At 39.1% G+C, this 19169-nt stretch overlaps 1 protein-coding gene across 2 annotated transcripts; it reads right to left on the bottom strand.

Moving 5' to 3' along the window:
* Positions 1 to 14408: 14408 nt before the first annotated feature.
* Positions 14409 to 18854, bottom strand: LOC118816164 (homeobox protein OTX2-like). Of its 2 annotated transcripts, none has more exons than XM_036582674.1 (3): positions 18737 to 18854; positions 17047 to 17198; positions 14409 to 15258 (listed from the first exon to the last, which is right to left on the bottom strand). In XM_036582674.1, exons 1-3 carry the CDS (start codon positions 18852 to 18854, stop codon positions 14686 to 14688), a joined length of 843 nt encoding a protein of 280 aa, XP_036438567.1. In that variant the 3' UTR covers positions 14409 to 14685. The 2 variants fall into 2 exon arrangements, with proteins under 2 accessions (XP_036438567.1, XP_036438568.1); XM_036582675.1 differs by having other exon boundaries at positions 18758 to 18854.
* Positions 18855 to 19169: the final 315 nt, after the last annotated feature.

Genomic DNA, 19169 nt, shown 5'->3' with positions numbered 1-19169 from the left:
TCATTACAAACCGCAGTTAACTAGAAGTAGGCGACCAAATTGGTGGCAGCGAGATTGTGACGTCATCGGAATACTATTGATGGGAAACTGCAGGCATTAGAATGTTGGGGTTTGCTGCAGAATGATGGGTAGGACAAAGTGATATATGGGATGATGTCATCACGATCGTTTGTGACGTAATTCAGGAAAATCTATAAATAGGCCTGCAGAAGCTTAATTCTTCACTTCTGAACTTCGCATAGCAGTGGAAGGGCAGTGTCTCTCGTACAGTTGCAGTAAATATTGCATGTTTTATTTGGGGATTTCTTCAAACTAACAATCTTTACCTTGCAGTGTCCTGAATAGAAGCGTGAAAATAAAAATGGAAGGTGATTATGTGGAGAACATAAGAACCGATATAGAGTACTTGGATTACAAGATCTCTTGTCTTGTTGAAGACAGAATCCAAGCGGCATGGAAGAGGCTTCAGGATCATGTAAAGCACCTGAACCATCTGCTGGTGACTGAGAGGATGGACAGACAGAAAGAAAGAGAGCAGGCAGAAAGAGTTAGAAAGGTGGAACGAGGACAGTGGACGCTCAAAGAGGCATGCCTGGTGTTGCGCGTGGAGAAACTCAGTGCTGACCTCAAGACAAAGGACTGGCAGCAGGACCAAACCAGAAAGATGGAAGAAGCATCCAGAGAGAGAGCTGAAAGGTTGAAGGACAGAGAGGGAGGAGCCCAAAAAAACATCAAAAAAGAGTGGACAGAAAAGATGAGAAAAGCTGCTGAGGCACTGGAGAAAGAACATCTAGAAGCCCAGATGAAGACGCGCATCCAGAAGCTCCTAGAGGTGAATGAGCAGCTACAGGGTCAGCTCCTGATGAAAGATGAAGAGATTGAGGAGATAAGAAAGATGTGGAAAGAAGAAAAGAAGAAGGTGGAGAAAATCTGGGAGATATCGAATGAGCTCCGCTCCAAAAATCTGGAGGTGAACATCAAGTACAAGGGCCATGATGAAGCAAAAGATGGAGGAGCTGGAGCGAGAACGGGAGATGATGAGGGATCCGGTAGCTGTGATTAAGGAGGGTGAGGAAAGGATCCTATCAGCAGTTCCTCTACTGGTCATTCAGAAACACAGGCTGATGCAGGAGCTGCAAAACCGCATGAGCCAAATCCCGAGTGAGAACATGAGCAAGGGAGAAAGACAAGAATGGAAGAAGATCCAAAAGAAGAAGGCCAAAGAGCTCAAAATGCAAAAGAAGGCTGAGGAGAAAAGGAGAAAGGAGGCCTTGAAGGACACAAAAATGAACAGCAAAGAGAAGATGAGCTTCTGGAGAACACTTTGGTGTTGTAAAGGGAGAGAGTGAAGAGCCAGAATGTATGTTGTTCATCTAAAACATCAATAAAACAACATTATTAAAAACTTCCATTTGTCTCTTTATGTTTGTCAAAGTGATAATAGGACAACAATATTACACTATAAAACAACAAATAACTATAAACAGAAGAAACAGAATCCTAAAAAAACTGTAACGTGTAATCTGGTTGTTTTTTTCTTTTTATTCATTTTCTTTCATTATTTATTTAAGCAGAAGTTTTATTTTTAAGGAAAGCAACAAAACCTCATTTGGCCAGGAGTGCACAAACTTTTGCATATGAGTGTATGTGTTCTGTTGTGTTTTGGGTTTGAGAGATTACAGGGATAGCCAGATGTAGGGCTGCAACTATTGAATATTTTAAGTTTAAAAAAAAACAAATCTAATAATTTTCAATCAAATATTATCTCAAATATTCTGATGTTCTATAGCATAAAGAAAAGATTACTTTCCTGACTGAGTAGAAAAATGTTTTAAGTTTCAAAATAAGAACATAAAATTTGAGCGAGTGAAGTTGAGTGAATGGCGCTGGAGTGTCCAAAAATCAGAAACTAGTCAGGTTTTTTGATGTGTGGGGCTGGCAAGCTTATGGCTTCACATCACAGACCAGGTTTGTTGCTTCACCCATACGAGTTTAGAAGATAAAGCAGAAATATTTAGAGGGAGAGACATCGAGTGGCTGGTGCTTGAGTTAGTTAAAACTTAAAGGGGAACTCTACCGATTAAAACAATAATCTATATAGTTAAAAAGATGCGATATTGACAGTCATTCAGAGTGGTTTGGTGTGAAATGCCCTGTTCTAGAGAAACCTATGATTCAGAAATGTTCAAAGTGGAAGTGAGAGTGGAGACGTCTGAAGAATTTAATGCCTCTCAAAGTTATTATATAAAATGGTTAGATATGTGCTGCGTGAAGACTGAAACATTGTTTATGGTAGTTTTGACTTAATGTATTTTAATCAATTAATTTTAATTCCTTTGTGGCAGATGAGTACATGCACCATCATCAACATTACACAAAACGCGCATATAGGTTCACAGGTGGTTTTGAGTAGTAAATAAAATGGCTATTTTTGCGGACATGGCAACCCCTGGTTCCTCTCACTACCACTATGAAGAAATCAGTCAGTACATTTCCCTACAATGAACCATTTCATATCAAACCACTCTGAATGACTCTGCAGCCACATGTCTACATCTCATGGAGTGAAATATTCAGGAGTTTTGAAATTCTCTTTTATTAGTTATCCTAACTGAGCTCTAACTGGTGACTTTCTGCCCTATAGTTGTATAAACTGGAGTTTGAGCATCCACTTTATGAGAATATGAAATTATGTATAGTAAGTGGAATAAAAATAAGATGAAGTCACTGACTAGATGGTAGATGAAGGACATGCAGGTGACTGCAGGAACAGAAGAAGTAGTGACAATCATGACAGAGTGAAATAAGATTTCGGAAACATTATTCTGGCATTATTCTTCTGAAATCTGAACTCTGTCATGATTGTCACTAATTCTTCTCTTCTTGCACTCACCTGCTTGTCCTTCATCTCCCAACAGCATCTTTTAGGTATGGAAGCAACTTTTTTTCTTTTTCAACTGGTTTGTTTTCACTCATTTTTCTGCCAGTGTAATCTCCCAAGGTAAGTATGTCTGTGTTTGAATATTTTATACTTCAACCACATGTCAACATGAGTATGTCTATCTCTCCCTCTTTCATGATTGACTATTGACTGACTGCAATAACAATTGGGAAAGAACAGATCTGTGATATTTTATACAATCACAGTTTTATTTTATACTGAGGTGTTTAAAACTCCAGCAGCACTGCTGTGTCTGATCCACTCAGACCAGCACAACACACACTAACACACCACCACCACATCAGTGTTACTGCAGTGCTGAGAATGATCCACCACCCAAATAATACTTGCTCTGTGGGGGGCTTGCGGGGGCCCTGACTACTGAAGAAGAGGGTGAAAGGGGGCTTACAAAGTATGCAGAGAAACAGTTGGATTACAGTCTGTAATTGTAGAAACTACAAAGTGCACCTATATAAGTGGACCTAATTAAAAGGAAAATGAGTAAATACAAGGTAGCTTTAAATAATAAAGTGGCCAACAAGTGTATAACAAAGCAGAGTGGTGTGCTGCACATTTCAGTTTAGTTTGTATTTATAACATCTGTTTATTGGTATATGGTAACTATTTATTTACCTAAGTACTGATTATTCCATCCATTTGGTCTGTGTTGTAGGCAAGTGCTGTATATTTATGTAAGACAATGAAAGCAATTGTAGAAAGCAGTGTTTTTAGTGTTGTCATTGACATTAATGCATGCATACAGCCAGGTGAAAATAGGTGAGCTTTGAGAATTGAGAATACAAGGCATGATACGGTACATACTGGCTGAAGACATGATAATGCACATTAAAACTGTGGCAGACTATTGATTGATCAGCTGTATTCACCTATGCTGTATTGTCTTCATTGGGGATTGGGTCAGTTGGTTTTCTTTTTATGGTTGTTTGTATTTTCTGTTATGCTGTTTCTAAATAAAAATGAATGTTAGGCTACATCTGAGCAGATGCTATGCTTTTGATTCAGGTATATGTAGTTAATAAACAGAGATTTAGACTCATGCAGAAAGTATCTGGAAGTGAATGAAGTGCATATATTTTACTGGCTGGGCAAGGGAGTGTTAATATCACGGTGTACCCGGATGTGAACTGAGCAATTGGGCCAGAATCGGACCTGGATTTAAACTGAAGTCTCAGCTGATGCCTTTCAAACTTGGCATGCAGTATTTGGCCTAGATGTGGCCCAACTGATTTTTGCTCTCTGGGAGTTTCAATGTTGAAAGGTAAGACGTTGAAACAATGTCACAATATTAACATTGATTCACTTTTCAAAATAAAAACAAAATCCAACGGTGATTCAACCTTAATCCATGACGTTGATTCAAACGTGAATAAATGTTGAAATGCCAGGTGGGTAAAAACACACCTGCGTTGCAGTTCTCATGCGGTTACCATACTTGTGACCCCCAAAATGAATGCAAAAACCTCCCCTGCACAACGAACCATTGCCACTACAAGAAAAATGTGAAGTGTAAAGAATTGCAGAGCATTTGCAGAGCTGTGAAAAAGGCATCTTTTTCTCTGCGGCTTCACCTCCTCACATATAATACTTTCATATAGGCAAACATTGTGGACAGCCAGAATCACACATGAAAGACAGGCACTTATGCAGTCCCTGAAACCCCCCTCACCACCATTTTTAAGAGCATAATATATTGTCACACTAAGTGTGAAATACATTTTTCATACTTCCAGTAGAGACCCATGTAATAAGAGGCATATTGTGGCTGTTGGATCACAATCTCCAAAATGGCAACTTGACAAGAGAAGGAAAAAATCCTTCCTGACTTGTAATGAAAGTTAATGTAACAAATAATTTTGGATTAATTCAGCTGGCCTATTCATCATGACTTTTTAACAAAACGCAAAGGGTTACTGGAGTTTTTTAAATCATTCAAAAAATTAAAAAACAACAAAAATGGAGATGCAATGTTTTTACATGACAGCCACAATTTGGATCTTGCTGCAGTGGTCTGTGTGGTCTGTCTCTTTGTATGGTAAAGAGTGAATTAGGAACAAGTTGTGAGTTTGGCTTAATTGAGGTCAGACAAAATCAATGGTTTCCACAGCTCTTCACCCTTGACCTTGCTGTACTCCTCTCATGCTTCAGTAACTTCTAAAGAGGTCATATCAGTCTGAGAGGAGAAGAGCAGATACCCCCCTCACCCACCACCACCACCCAAACAAACACAAAATTACACACCAAACACAGGTCCACATTTAGAGCTGACTGCAATCTGAACAGCTCCTGTTATCATTCTGTCCCTCCTGCGTGACATGTGGCAGCTTCATATGTGCAGTTGTTCATTTGAACTTTCAAACTTTAAATCTGAAAAGACGTTAAGAAAATTGAATATTACATAATGGTCCGTCTGGATTGTGGAACCATACGGTGGTGAGAAGCGGAGGCTGGCTGCAGACTGTGAGCTGGGAAAAGAGCCTTTGTTTTCTACAGTAATCAGGGCAACACTGGAGGTCACGTATTATTCTAATGCTAAACCGTTATGATAAACAGTGTGGCTAGACACGTGACTAGCATAAAGCACATGTAAACATGACTTAAAGATGGAACATGAAAGTATTTTTTACGCTTCCATGTTTCATCACTGACTTTTGTTCCAGTTTGGATTTTGCATGATGTTTATTGACTTTACTGGGTTTTTAATATTTTGACCCTTCCCCCATCACTCATTCATTTCCCATCCTGCATCAAGTGTTTGTCTCTGAATGTAGGCCATGGGGGTCTTATGGGTCACAATTACAGGCTAAACACATCAGACACAATTCAACAAATCTATACAAGCCAAACAAAACCTTGTAAGTCCTGGCACTTACTGAATACATTTCTGTTCAGTGCCAATTGCTGATTGGAACACTTGCATTATTTCAAAATAAGTCATATATTTGTATGCATAAACTAACAGCTCGCAGTATATCACCAGCTGTTCACTAATGCTGTTTTCCCTCCATATGATGCTCTTCAAGCTGAAAATCAATAATAACAGTAGGACAAAAACTGATTGAAAATTGATTCTTTGAAACATAGCCATAATAAAAAATGTAAATAACTGTAAGCCAGTATTTGCATTCATCTTAAGCAGTTTCTAAGTGCTGGATTGACATATCGAGGGGGCCCTGCTGTAAGGGCTTTCTTTGTTGGTCTGTGTGGCATATTTTCAGTAGTGTATTTCCATTGTGACGCGTGTAATCCGCGTGCACCCTAATCCCAGAGCAGGTGGCCAGGCGTGTGGCCGCAGCGGGGGTGCAGAGGGGGCACACTCGCCCTGCTTCAGGAGGTAGGGGGGCAGGGGGACGCCAACTAGAGCACACACTGCCATACGCAACCCACAAAAAAGATGCAGACATCCACAGGTTTGTTTTTACGTCTTATCAGTTTGTGAGATTATATTTGTTTCATATATATAAATACATACAGTATGTCAGTATGTAACAAAAATATTATAATTCTAAGCCTAAACACAAATTACCCTAATATATTTTTAATAAATGAATCTGTAACTTATGTAAAAACACTTTACAAAGTCTGGGCCATGTTGTCTTTGTCCACCCTTTACCTTTATAACAGCTTTCATTCTTTTCAGGAGACTTGCTTTCAGTTTTTCGAAGAAATTTGTAGGGATATTTTTCCACACCTTCAAAGTTCAGTCTTAGAAGTTGGTTGCATTTTCTGCTGCTCACAATCCACCAAGTAATCTCAAACACACTCAGTGATGTTGAGGTCTGGATTCAGGGTGGACAGTACATCGTTCTGAACATCATTCTTTGACTGCTTTGCAAATTTTCTTTTTTATTCTAGCCCTATTTTCCTACAAAGATGGAATAACTTCATCCTGAAAACATACAAAAACAAGCACACTCACATTTCTATTACACACGGACGCACACCCACTAAAGTCTACACAATGAGATCCACATGGCATAAGCAGCGCCACCACGCCGACATAAGGGTCCGCAGACTCGCACGTGCCAGCATTCATGAGCCTAACATCCAGACATACACAGACCCACAGAGACACAAGGGCCATCCGCAGCCATAAACAGGTGGGCCAGAAAAGGAGGGAGGGCTGGGAAGGGGCATCTGTTGACAATCCCAAAAACCAGCATCCCTCCTCAATGACCTCTCCATCTGCTCATGTGTAGATGTGTGTGTGCATGTTCAAAACCAGGATCACTTTGATTTGAGGTACTCAGGGTCATCATTATTTAGTCTTTTCATCTTGCATCTTCATTGTGTACTTGCATGTGACCTACAAGCCTGAAACTCATGATGGTCAATATGAAGAACAACATGTAATCTGCTTTGAGAGTGTAGCTGTGACCCTTTTCAGCGCTGTCCTGGAAAGAATATTCTTGTCATTAATGTTAGCATCACTATGAGTAACTATAGCGTAATCCAGGTCAGCAGGAACCGTCACACTCTGGTGAGCTAATGGGCCATGGGCCTGAGAAGCAGACTGGTGTACAGGTGTACCTACTCAAAGGCCACCAGCCAGGCCAGTTGGAACTGGAAGAAACAACACTGTAAACACTCTCTTTAAAATAAAAAAGCTTCTTTGGAGTGATGCCAAAGAGGCAGCACTTTGGGTTCCCTAAAAAATCTTTCAGCAGAGGATTCTTTAATGAGTATGTAAGTAGGTCAATTTTAAAGTTTAAAGATTATCAAATGGTTCTTGGTTTCAATTAGTATAGAACATCTACATGATGTAGAAGTTTCATAAACTTTAAAAGGTTTCTTCACCTTCAAACAACTCATTTACAAAAAAGGATTCTTTCAAAAATTGCATTTGGTATGTACAGTACTGTGCAAAAGTCAGAGACTGCCCTTTATTTGTTTAGTTTCCAGTTAAACTGTTCATAAAGTACAAGTTATTCATGTTTCAGCTGGAGGAAAAAGAGCAGAAAGGATAAATTTTGCAGAAAAAGACATAAAACATAATAACTTAGTAATTTTTATTACAGCTTTCATTCTTTTCAGTTGACTTGCTTTCAGTTTTTCAGTGAAATTTGCAGGGATATTTTTCCACACCTCCAAATTTCACTCTATGAAGTTGATTGCATTTTTTTTGCCTTTAGCAGTCCAAGTGATCCCAAACACATTTAATGTTATTGAGCTCTGGATTCTGGTCTGGTCAGTTTACTCTTCTGAGAACACCAGCAGCTTTCTTTTATTGGCAAATGTTCTTCTTGTTTGTCTACCCTAAGTTCCCCGTAACAGCTTCTTACAGCTACACATCCTTTTAGACCCATAGTGTTAAGATGTTTTCTCACAGTGGAATGATAGACAGAAACACCTGTGGATTTTTTTTTCAGATCTGAAGCAACAGGAAAGCTTTTTTCCTCTCTCTCAAAGATGAAACCTTTATGCACTGTTTATATGATGGTGGCAGTTTTGGTGGTCTACCAGATCTTGCATGGTTATTGTGAGTTCCATTCTCTCTATATGTTTTTGTATATATACATTTTTTTTGCTCCTTTTTCATTGTTTTTTTCTTTGACTTGCTTCTTTCTTATACAAGTGGACTATCTTATATCTAATCTCATCAGATATGACCCCTAAAAAATGAATAATTTGTATTCATTGGCCATTTTGATTTAATCAAGGGTCTCATTTTGTATGAGTCTTTGTCTTTGTATTATTTTTTCTCTCAGAAAAAAGTACTGAATTGTCACTGGGGTGGGTCCCTCAGGGGTACCAATTCTTTAACATTTTCAGTACCTTAAGTTAGAGAACATAATTGTACCATATTCTGGGGCAGTTATATTGTTTAAAGAAGAAAAACTCATTTAAGGTACATCTTTGTTTTACCTTTGAGGGTATGTCCAGAATCCTTTTGGCACCTTACTTTTTACGAGTGCTGGACATAATTTAACTCCAGTTAAAACATGTTTACTTGTATGTAAAGCAGAAACAGCTTGGTACATGCCTTGCTTTTGTTTGCAAGGACCAGCCGTGTTCTGAACGTCTGGGTTAGCATGGTGATGGCGCAGATTGTAGCTCCTGTGACCCCTCTGTCTGTCTCAAGCTTGGATATGAAAACGATGTTGGATTCCAACATTTCAATGACAAATATCAAGTCCTCCTGAAGCACATGGACCATTTACATGGATCACATTTATGCTCTTTACTGGCCAATCCTCTTATGTTTGAGAAACTACTGAAACTCTTCCATCAGCATTGTGCAGCTACAGAGAAACTCAAGCTGACCCCTTAATTACTTGAACAGTTGGCTTATTGTTCAGTTATTAATCTTATTAAAAATGGACAAATATGAATAATTCAGTGACTACACTCTCAGATCTCAAATAAATGGACAAATATGAATAATTCAGTAACTACACTCTCAGATCTCAAATAAAGGTACTAAACTGTCACTGGGGCAGTACCCCTCTTGTCACCAGGGTGGTATACTCAAGGGTACATCTCTGTACCTTTAGACAGGGAACTTAATTGTACCATAATCCATTGAAATGATATTTTCTAAGTTGTATTGACTCCACACACCCCATCTCGTCTCCAGGGTTTTTATTTTATAGTTCTGTTTTAAAACATTAGGTAATACATGGGTAGAAATATGTACTTTTCCACTGGGAAAAATCTATTTATGGTATACAATTAAACCTTAAAACCTGTATCTTTGAGGGCACATTCACCTTGATCAACGAAAAATGTACCTGCACAGACCCTTTATTTCTAACAGTTGCTGTTCAGAAACAAAACATATATCTCAACTTTTCTTTTCATTTTTTCATAAATTTCATTACTTTAACTTACATTAAAGGAAATAATGATTTTAGCTTCCACTGTAAAGTTACCATTTTGGAGATTTTTTTTTTCTGAATAGCAATAATATGTAGTTATGAGAGTGAGGATTTGAGGTGCAGGCCCAAATTCAAGCCCTTAGACTTTAATGGGTTAAAAATAACTGACTTTTGATCTTCGTCCCTGGTTCCAACCTTAACCATGGTAAGATCCTGTTTAAAAATAAAAAGTGGGTTACCATTTTTCATGTAATGTCCAGTTTTAGAGTGCGGTAATGGTTGGTGGGTTTGACCAAGTGCCCAAAATGCTAAATGCTTTTCAATCCACAACAACTTTATGGATGGCAAATTTCCTCCATTTTTTTAAAACTAATGGCCTCAGGCTATGATGGTCCAAGTATTGATCTGGCTTTGAGTAAATGCTCTGGCCCTGTAATCCCAAATTTAAAGGTTTCCACGCTCACCGCCCCTCCCCAGCTCCCCAATAACGAGGTATTAACCTCACAAAAGCTCTTCCACTCAGATGGCATTCCATTTTACATATGTTGAAAACCTGTAATCAGCTTACAGCTTTGTGTTTCCCTGATCTGTGCCACTGTGTTTTTACTGAGCACATATGTGTCTCTGTTTGCAAGGATAACAAACACAATCCTATCAAAGTACCTGCTTTAAGCAAGTGCATTTCAGATCAAGCGAAGCCTCTAAATAAATTGAGCAATGTGATCTACATTCACACAGTGCATATGCTCTGTCTACCTTTCCATAATTAACCAATGACATAATAGACACTGTAATATGAAAGATATTTAAAACCACCATGTTAATAGCTATAATAATTCTAACATTAACATTGCTTGTTGCAGGATTACACCAGCTACTATTAGTAGGATTACTGAAAAACTGGACATGTGTTGTGCTTGATAAAAGCCCTTAGTAAATTGCCTTATAACTGTTAAGAGCTTCTGTGCCATTTTCACCATTTATGTCTCCTGTGCTCAAAACCGTGGAACTGGAATAATACAGTTTCTATTTTGATAACTTTTTCATTTGGATCTCATGTTTGTGGTACTGCTAAAGCCTCAGAAGATGTTTGGAGTCAGTATGAACTTCTGATTCTAGATAGAAGTCTAGCTCGTGAGACTGATATAGGTCCAGAAGCATCCACTCTTCAAATAAGTGACTTCAGCTACTTTAAGATGCATGCATTGTTGGTACAGGTGTTTAATTGCTTGTCCAGAAAAGCGTTGCCAATAGATGAGGATGCTCTGGAGCAGTTACACATGAGCCGAAGATTACCAAGTCCATTGCCGAGCGTCAGCTAGAGGAACATAAAGCCCCTCAGCATTGGGCTGTGGAGCAGTGGAACTGCGTTCTCTGGAGTGATGGAGCTCCATCAGGATGAGTTGGAGGCGTGTTTGTTATCCAGAACTAATCATCCAATATCAGTACCTGACCTCAATGAGGCTCTTGTCACTGAATGCAATCAAATCTGACAGAAATGTTCCAGCATCAAGCATGAAGTCTTCCCAGAAAAAGTAGAGAAGCTGTTACTGCAGTAAAAGGAGACTCCTTACCCTTGATTTCAGAAGAAACATTGGAGCAGGTGCCTACAAACTATTGGACATACAAACCTATATACTGTATGAGATTATGTTCAACCACAGTTTGTCCTCAGAGAATGAAACATCACATTTGCACATTTCCACAGTTTCTTTACTCATTTGCCTGTTGGAAATGCTTCCTATTCAAGAATTGGATGTTCTTGATCTCCATGTGCTGGATGTGTAAATGAATATGGAAAAGGGTGGCATAAAAATACCAGCTTCCGTTTACTTACACAGAAGCATTTCGTAATGGAATATGATTATATGTCTATAAGGAGCTTCACCACATGCTGTTCTCACTATAGTGGCTCTGTGACTGAAGCTGAATGTTGTATATATTGCTTTGACAAGTAAGTGGTTGTAAATGAATAAAATGTATTACACAAACACGTTTATTGCCAAAAACAGTAAATTTAGAGAAAGCAGTCAAGCTGATGTAATGTATTTGCACATTTATATCATGAACATTTTTGGTGTATGTTTAATGTGTAATGAGACGTCAACATATTTATTTGCTTGAATGAAATGGGTGTAAATCTGATAGTAATAATAATAATAATAATAATAATAGCAACACATTTTTGAAAAGACACCTATGCATTATAGTACAATGTAATACGTATTATATAAATATATGACATATATAATATGGTATGAAATGTGTATTATTATTATTTAGTTTCTAAGTCAAGGAGGGCATTCAAAAAAAATCACTCAAGAAAAAATTAGTCAAAGTTCAGTTAATTTAACTGAAAACAGATGCTCTGAACAGGCCAAATAAGTCATCAGAGTAAAATCTCCACATAGCCAATATGTTATTTGTGTCAAAAGAGATATTTTAATGAACTCATCAAAGATGCTTTATTAAGCCTTTCTGGTGTTATTCATCACCTCTCAGCTGCTCAGAGAAGTGCTTTTGAATTAATCTTTCAAAACATCTCTCATTTCTATCCTCAGCACCCGTCACACACAAAGTAAAAGTTGCTTTAAATTTTTTTTATTTAAATGTGTACATTTGTTTCACGTGAATTTTATAATATAATTTTAATTATATTTTATATATATATATATATATATATATATATATATATATATATATATATATATATAGACAATTGTTGCCATTCATTTTACCTGAAATGTGTTGTATTCATGGTGAACTGATGTACACATTTGAAGTAAATTCAAAGCAGCACTTTTTAATGCACATTGGTTTTATTGATTTTACTGGCTTTAAAAGTTGGAACAAGGTAGATGTTGATTTGCAGTATATTTGAGGTTTGCTTTTGTTCACTTAAACTAAAACTTTGATATGTATTGTTTTATTCAAATTTTTTATTTGTGTTGAATAAAGCCAGTTCCGTTGACTGTTACCACGTGAAGTATTGTTTTAGGTTAAGATGAAAAACATTATTTTGTTTACAGTGTAAAGCCATACACATTATTCAGTTAAAGAATATTAAAATCAAACTGACACTCTTTTTCATTACTAGCACTCTTTCTGCTTTTAATGGCAGGCATTCTTTATTATACATTAATCCTCATTTGCTTTTGTTGTTGGTATTGTAATCTTTTTCATGTGTGATCATTGGTTGAACTCGTCAATGAGTCACAACAGTACAGTTCTTGCCTACAGACATGAACTAAAATACAGCAGCTGCGTAAACTGTGTTGATGCCATGTCCAGCTGACTGACACACTTTGAATCTGTTCATTCAAAGCAGTTTCAGTGTACTGAAGCAGAAAGAGCTTCACTGTCCTAAAAGATTTGTTCTTTTAAGTGAAACCAACACAAACCCAGATTATATTGCTGTCTGGCCACATCTTGTCAGTGGAGGAAAAGCCTAGAACAAATGACACAGTGTTCTTTAAAGGTGACCTGGCTGTGCACTGACAGTGTTTAAACTGAACTCAGGAGAGCTTGGTTGGCGCAGTGTGGGCTGGACTGAGAGAGATTCCTGGGTGATCCTCTCTTTGAGGCGGGATTAACTCAGTGAGCATTCCCAGAGCTCCCACTCCATGTAACGAGTGTCCGAGAAGGCCCTTGTGGATTAAAGCCTGCTTTAATGGAGAATTAAAGAAACTCCAGCCCTGTTTCCCAAAAGCATTTTAGGACCAACCCCAGCTGATTCAGAAAAATATAAAAATATAGTTTAAGGTAAAAATTTTACCTTATTATTATTATTATTATTATTATTATTATTAATAATAATAATAATAATAATAATAATAATTTCATTTGAGTCACGTGCTTTGGCTTTGACCCACCACTGTAACTGCACCAGCGATGAAGACAAGAGAACTCGAGGGCAGCACGAATAATTACCTCCTCATTAATTAGAAGTGTGATAGCTGTGTCTAATATAAATCTCTCCCACCTTTAAGCCCAATGAGAATTTAAATTGAATCAATCTTTTAGACCAGCATGTCAGACACGGAGTTAAAAGGAGTTCAGGCTGGACTAAAGGCCTGTGAGTGGCAGCAGAAAGCAAAAACAGATAATTTGAAGAATAAAATTTAAAAAGAAAATGGGAATGGTAGTCATGAGAAAACGGCTTCTTCAAATTAGGAATATTTTAATATATAGGTCTAACATTCGGGGAGAAAACTATTTACAAGTCAAAGAATAATTTATCGTTGTCCATAACATAAAAAACTATCAAAATTTACAGCATGTCTTCACTGAGGAGAAGCTCAAACAGCCTACAACAGATCACAGTTTAAAAAAGAAAGAAAAAAGATACAGATTGGAGACATTTACACACAAAAAACACTTACACTGATTGTCTCTTACAGCAAAAAAACTACAAACCTCTTAAACGCCTGTCATAAATAGAATAGTGCATTTTTAATAAAAACTGGCGTGTAATTTTCCCCCGTGATTGTTTTCCACCCGTATTCGAACAGGCCCCGCCCATCCGTGCTAGGATTGGCTGGAGGATTGTTAACGGGTAGCCAATCCTGGCTAAGCTCGCTGACTTCTTCAAACCAATCGTAGTGCTCGAGGGCCGGGGCCTGCCGGAATACAAGTGTAGAAAAAAACAACAACAGCGCTTTCCTTCCGCCTCAGCTCGCCAGGCGAGAACTTTTCAAGAGGTTTAAGTTAATAAACGCTGAACTGTTGGGTCCATTCGGCCACTTTCCTGGTGTTTAACCACTTTCTCTCCTTCGCTTAATAAAAAAGCAACAGTTTCAATAAGTCAAAACTGACTGAACTGAGTGAACTCTCCATTGCATTGGCCGGCCAGTCGTCCTCATCTGCAGGCGCGCGGATATTTCCAAAGCAGTGTCGCATTTTACCACGTTACAAAACCTGGAACTTCCACGACGGCGCGTGCTCTTTGTAATCCACGCAGTCCGCGTTAAAGCCGAGCTTCCAGCTCTGCTCTTTGCTGTAGTCCGGGCAGGGGGAGGGCTCGCTGAAGGACAGGCTGGGGGCTCCGTAGCTGGACGGCGGGCTGAGGGTGGAGCCGTGGCCGCTCAGCTGCGGGTGCACGGGCCCGAGGTACGAGCTGCAGTCCATACCGCTGAAGTACGACGACGTGGCCGTGTAGCTCTGGCCATAGCCGGACGCCTGGGTGTAGGAGATGGGGTAGGAGCGCTGCATGCAAGACGACGAGGAGGTGGAGAGCGGGTCCGGCAGGGGGGAGATGGAGGCTGGGCTCCAGATGGATGCTGGCGGTCCGGTGCTGCTGGGGATAGGAGGTAAAGAGGCGCTGGAGGCCGGCGGGAACGAGCTGGGGACCTCGGAGTTCGCCTCTCGGACTGGAGAAGACTTTTTCTTCACGGGTCGGACCTTGTTCGGGGTTCCGGGCTGGGTTTGCTGCTGCTGCTGCTGCTGCTGGCGACACTTCGCTCTGCGGTTTTTGAACCAAACCTGGTGAATTGGAACAGAGAAAGAAGAACGCTTAAGACACGCTCGGTCCGTTGGTGTATTGATCTGGTCGTATTGATTTATGGTGCACAGTGGAAACAGAGGCAGTGATGAAAAGGGGATGCCTTGAATTTGCTTGGTGCACACATCATTTCAACTTTAATAAAACAGCACAACTGTTGCCGAAAATAAGTAAACTGAAAGATGCGCATTTGAATCAAACTCAGCGCATCACTTTTTCAGTCTGTAAATTTGTTTTGACCGAATAAAATCCAGTCTAATAATGGTGTTAGCATCTTCTTTGTGACTCCGAATCAGTATGAAATATTAAAGTAGAATTCCAGATGGTTCCCATAAGCCTGTTTTGGTAACCTTGTATTATCACCAAGTTAATTTAGATGAACCAGAATTGTTCAGATAACTGAATAAGGTAGTTTTACTGTGCTCGGTGCCCAATCATAATCAGGGTTAGAATCAAAACCCTTCATGTATACACTGTTAGAAATAAAGGTTCTGTGCAGGTATAATTTTTGTTCAACCAGATACAAACAATGTAAACGTACCTTCAAAGGTACAACAGTGGTTTTAAGGTCCAATTGCGCACCTTAAATAAGTTTTTTTCCAGGTGAAAAGAACATATTTGTATCATTTTTATAAAATAATGCTTTAAAACAGAACAATAAAATAAAAGACCTGGAGACGAGACGGGGTGTGTAGAGTCAATACAACTTAGAAAATATAATTTCAATGGATTATGGTACAGTTATGTTCATGACTAAAGGTACTGAGATGTACCTTTGAGGGTACCACCCCGGTGACAGTTTCATATCTTTTTTCTGAGAGTGTATGAGCTTTTCTGTCACCAGATTTCAGTGCAATGATGATTCAAGTAGAAGTGGAAGTAAAAGAAAATTCCTGCAGTGGAAGTTCTTATTATCTACCTGCATCTACCAGCACTCTAAAAAGTGATGTGTTAAATAACAACACACTAACTAATGTTACTTATTTGAACAGTTTTTGTGTCATATTGTTTTCTGATTTAACCCATTCTGTGTTAAAAGCTGTGTTATAATGTGTTATCCATAACCGGGTATAGAAACAGTTTAACACATTTTGTGTTTAAAGTAACACTGATGTGTCCAGTTAAAGAAAGAATGTGCTGTTTTTTAACACATGTTTTGTTGGTCTAATACAAAACTGTAAAATGAGCAGCAGAAAAAAACAGTCTGGCTGCTGACCCAACAGAACAGAATGAAATTCAAAACAACGCACAGCATTGAGGTGCTGGAATGAACTGAAATGGAGTTAGATTCCTTTTTCTCACAAATAGCTGAGTAGAAATAATAATAAAAAAAAATTTCAGAAAAGTAAAACACAGCCAAGGATTGTGCTTTAATATGGAATTAAGTCAATAGAAGACCTTTCTGTCGGTGAGAATAAACAGGATTAATAGAAACTTAAATCACACTGTCTTTTAAACTCATTCTCAACCTGCTCCACAATACAAATGAGAGAAAATCACTTACTGAATGACATAACGTAAGAATTATTGTATAACTGCCTAATATCCACTATTGTTTTGATATTAATATTTATGTATTATGAACATTTATGTTTAGAGCCCTGAAGCTGGTGTAAATAAGGACCTGAGGAATATCAGAGTATGCTCTGAACCGCTTACACCTATTTGAGTGATTAAAAGTCAGTCATTTTAACAGTTTGCTGTAAACAGTCCGCTGTGCTGTCTGTGTGACTAACTTCCTCTTAATGGACCTCGTGTCTCGAGCTCACCTGCACGCGGGACTCCGGCAGGTTGATCTTGAGCGCCACCTCCTCGCGCATGAAGATGTCCGGGTAGCGCGTTTTGGCGAACAGCGCTTCGAGCACGTCGAGTTGCGCGCGCGTAAAAGTGGTCCGCTCGCGCCTCTGCTTACGGGGCGCCGCTGCAACAAACATGTTTTCATATTAATACAACAGTAAAAAACAACAACAACAGTAAATACGAATATACAATCATTCATAAACAGACTGTTTCCTTTGGGAGTCGCAGTTAATGAGCGGTGATTGTTACCGTCTGTAGCTCATGTTTATTAATGTTTACTCTCGGGAGCGGTGGAGGGGGGGCGGAGGGGGGTCTAATGCTAAACAGGACATAAAGATTTAAATGTTGTTCTGCGTTTGGTTCATTTTGAACGAGGCAAAAAAATCTGTTGAGATAATTGTATGATCTGGGTTTGTGTTGAGGTCAATTACAATAGATGTTTCAGTGATCGTAACGTTTTAATTCTGATTTCTGAATTTTTAATATAAAACAAAAAATGACATATACAAATTGCCAAGAATTACACACCAGGTATCGTCCAGTAAATAAATAAATTATAAAATAAAACAAAAAATCCAGTTTTCCTTCCCAATTTCACTACAAAGTTCTTGTTGTTTTAAACTAAAAGCGTCTGTTTGCCTTAAAATGTTAAATAAGAGACAGAAACATAACTTTACGAACAAGGAAAAGCAAGAGAAAGCTGAATCTCCAGCAATCTCAGAAATAAATTATGAATTCGACGCTTCTACATCCAAAACGTGCCACATATTTCTAATAAGGAGCCACTTTCGACTGAATTATTTTACAGTCCAAATATTTCTCGTGACTTTGAGCCCAAAAGAAAGGCTAAAGTGAACCAATTTAATTTAATATGGACTAAACGACAAGTTTAACCACACTGATACAGCAGGACCATCACTTTAGGTTCCAAAGAGAACCTCTACACCCTTGTTAGAGGTTCCTAAAAGGCTTGGTCGCAGGGTTCTAGAAAAAAAACTCTTTGTATAGAACAGTGGAATTCTGTGGAATGACAAACGCGAAAAAGGTTCGTCATACATCTCATGTGCAAAATACATCCAATAACATGGTTCATCTAGCGCATCACTCCAAAGAACACCTTTATTTTTAAAAGTGCAATCAGTCAGACCCCATCATGAAGGTTCCTTAATGGTTCTTGGTTTGGACATCAGAAAAAGAACATTTACTTTATGTAGAAGTTCTTCAAACGTTGAAAAGATTTTTCACCCTCACACATCCCTCTTACAAAAAACAGTTCTTTAAAGAACCATCCAGGGAATCGAAAGTGGTTCTACTATGGCATCACACCAAAGATCCTTATTTAGCACTTTTATTTTTAATACGCAATGAATTAGACCACATCATCAATACAGTCTGAAATATAAAGTTTAAATTGGACATACAATTAAAAAAAAGAAAAACTTCACAACATTTACATGGAGGTTCTTTGAACAGGTTCTTCACACTCACATGTCTAATGTTAATTAAAGAACCATGCACTGAAATGTTTCTTACGGAACCTAAAGATGCTCTTCTATGGCATCGTTGGAAAGAACGATTAGTTCCGTTCCATTTATTTCGGGGAGTGTGCGGCAGTGAACTACAGTATTATGAGAGCACAGCTCAGAGAAAACAGTCTACACTGATGGAAGGTGGGCTTACCTGGGTATCCCACGGTGGGGTGAAGCAGCTCCATGCCCGTGGCGGACAGGCTCAGCCCGTTCATTCCGTACGGGGCTTGTTTCAGATACGCCATCATGCTCCCTTTGGGCCGAGCGCAGAGGACTGAGTGAGGAGCAGATTTCCTCCCGTTTCCTCCTCCTGCTCCGCTCTCCTTCCCAGGCTGCCGTGCGCGTGGGCAGAGCGCAGGGGGCAGAAGAGCTGCTGCGGTGGGGGGCGGTACAGCTACACCCCCCCAATCACTGCCCCAACTAGAGCACCCCAAACAACACCACCCCCCCCCCTTCGCCCCCCCAGAAAGAGCAGCGTTCCCCCAGTGGCCGTGGCCCCGGAGAGAAACTGCCCCTCTGGGGGGGGGCATCTGCAAAGACAAAGGCCGCTGTGGAGAAGATAA

This window comes from Colossoma macropomum, unplaced genomic scaffold (genome assembly GCF_904425465.1).
Source record: "Colossoma macropomum unplaced genomic scaffold, Colossoma_macropomum, whole genome shotgun sequence".
Taxonomy (NCBI): Eukaryota; Metazoa; Chordata; class Actinopteri; order Characiformes; family Serrasalmidae; genus Colossoma; species Colossoma macropomum.
Note: the sequence above shows the minus strand (reverse complement) of the source record. Positions and strands in the feature narration are given on the sequence as shown.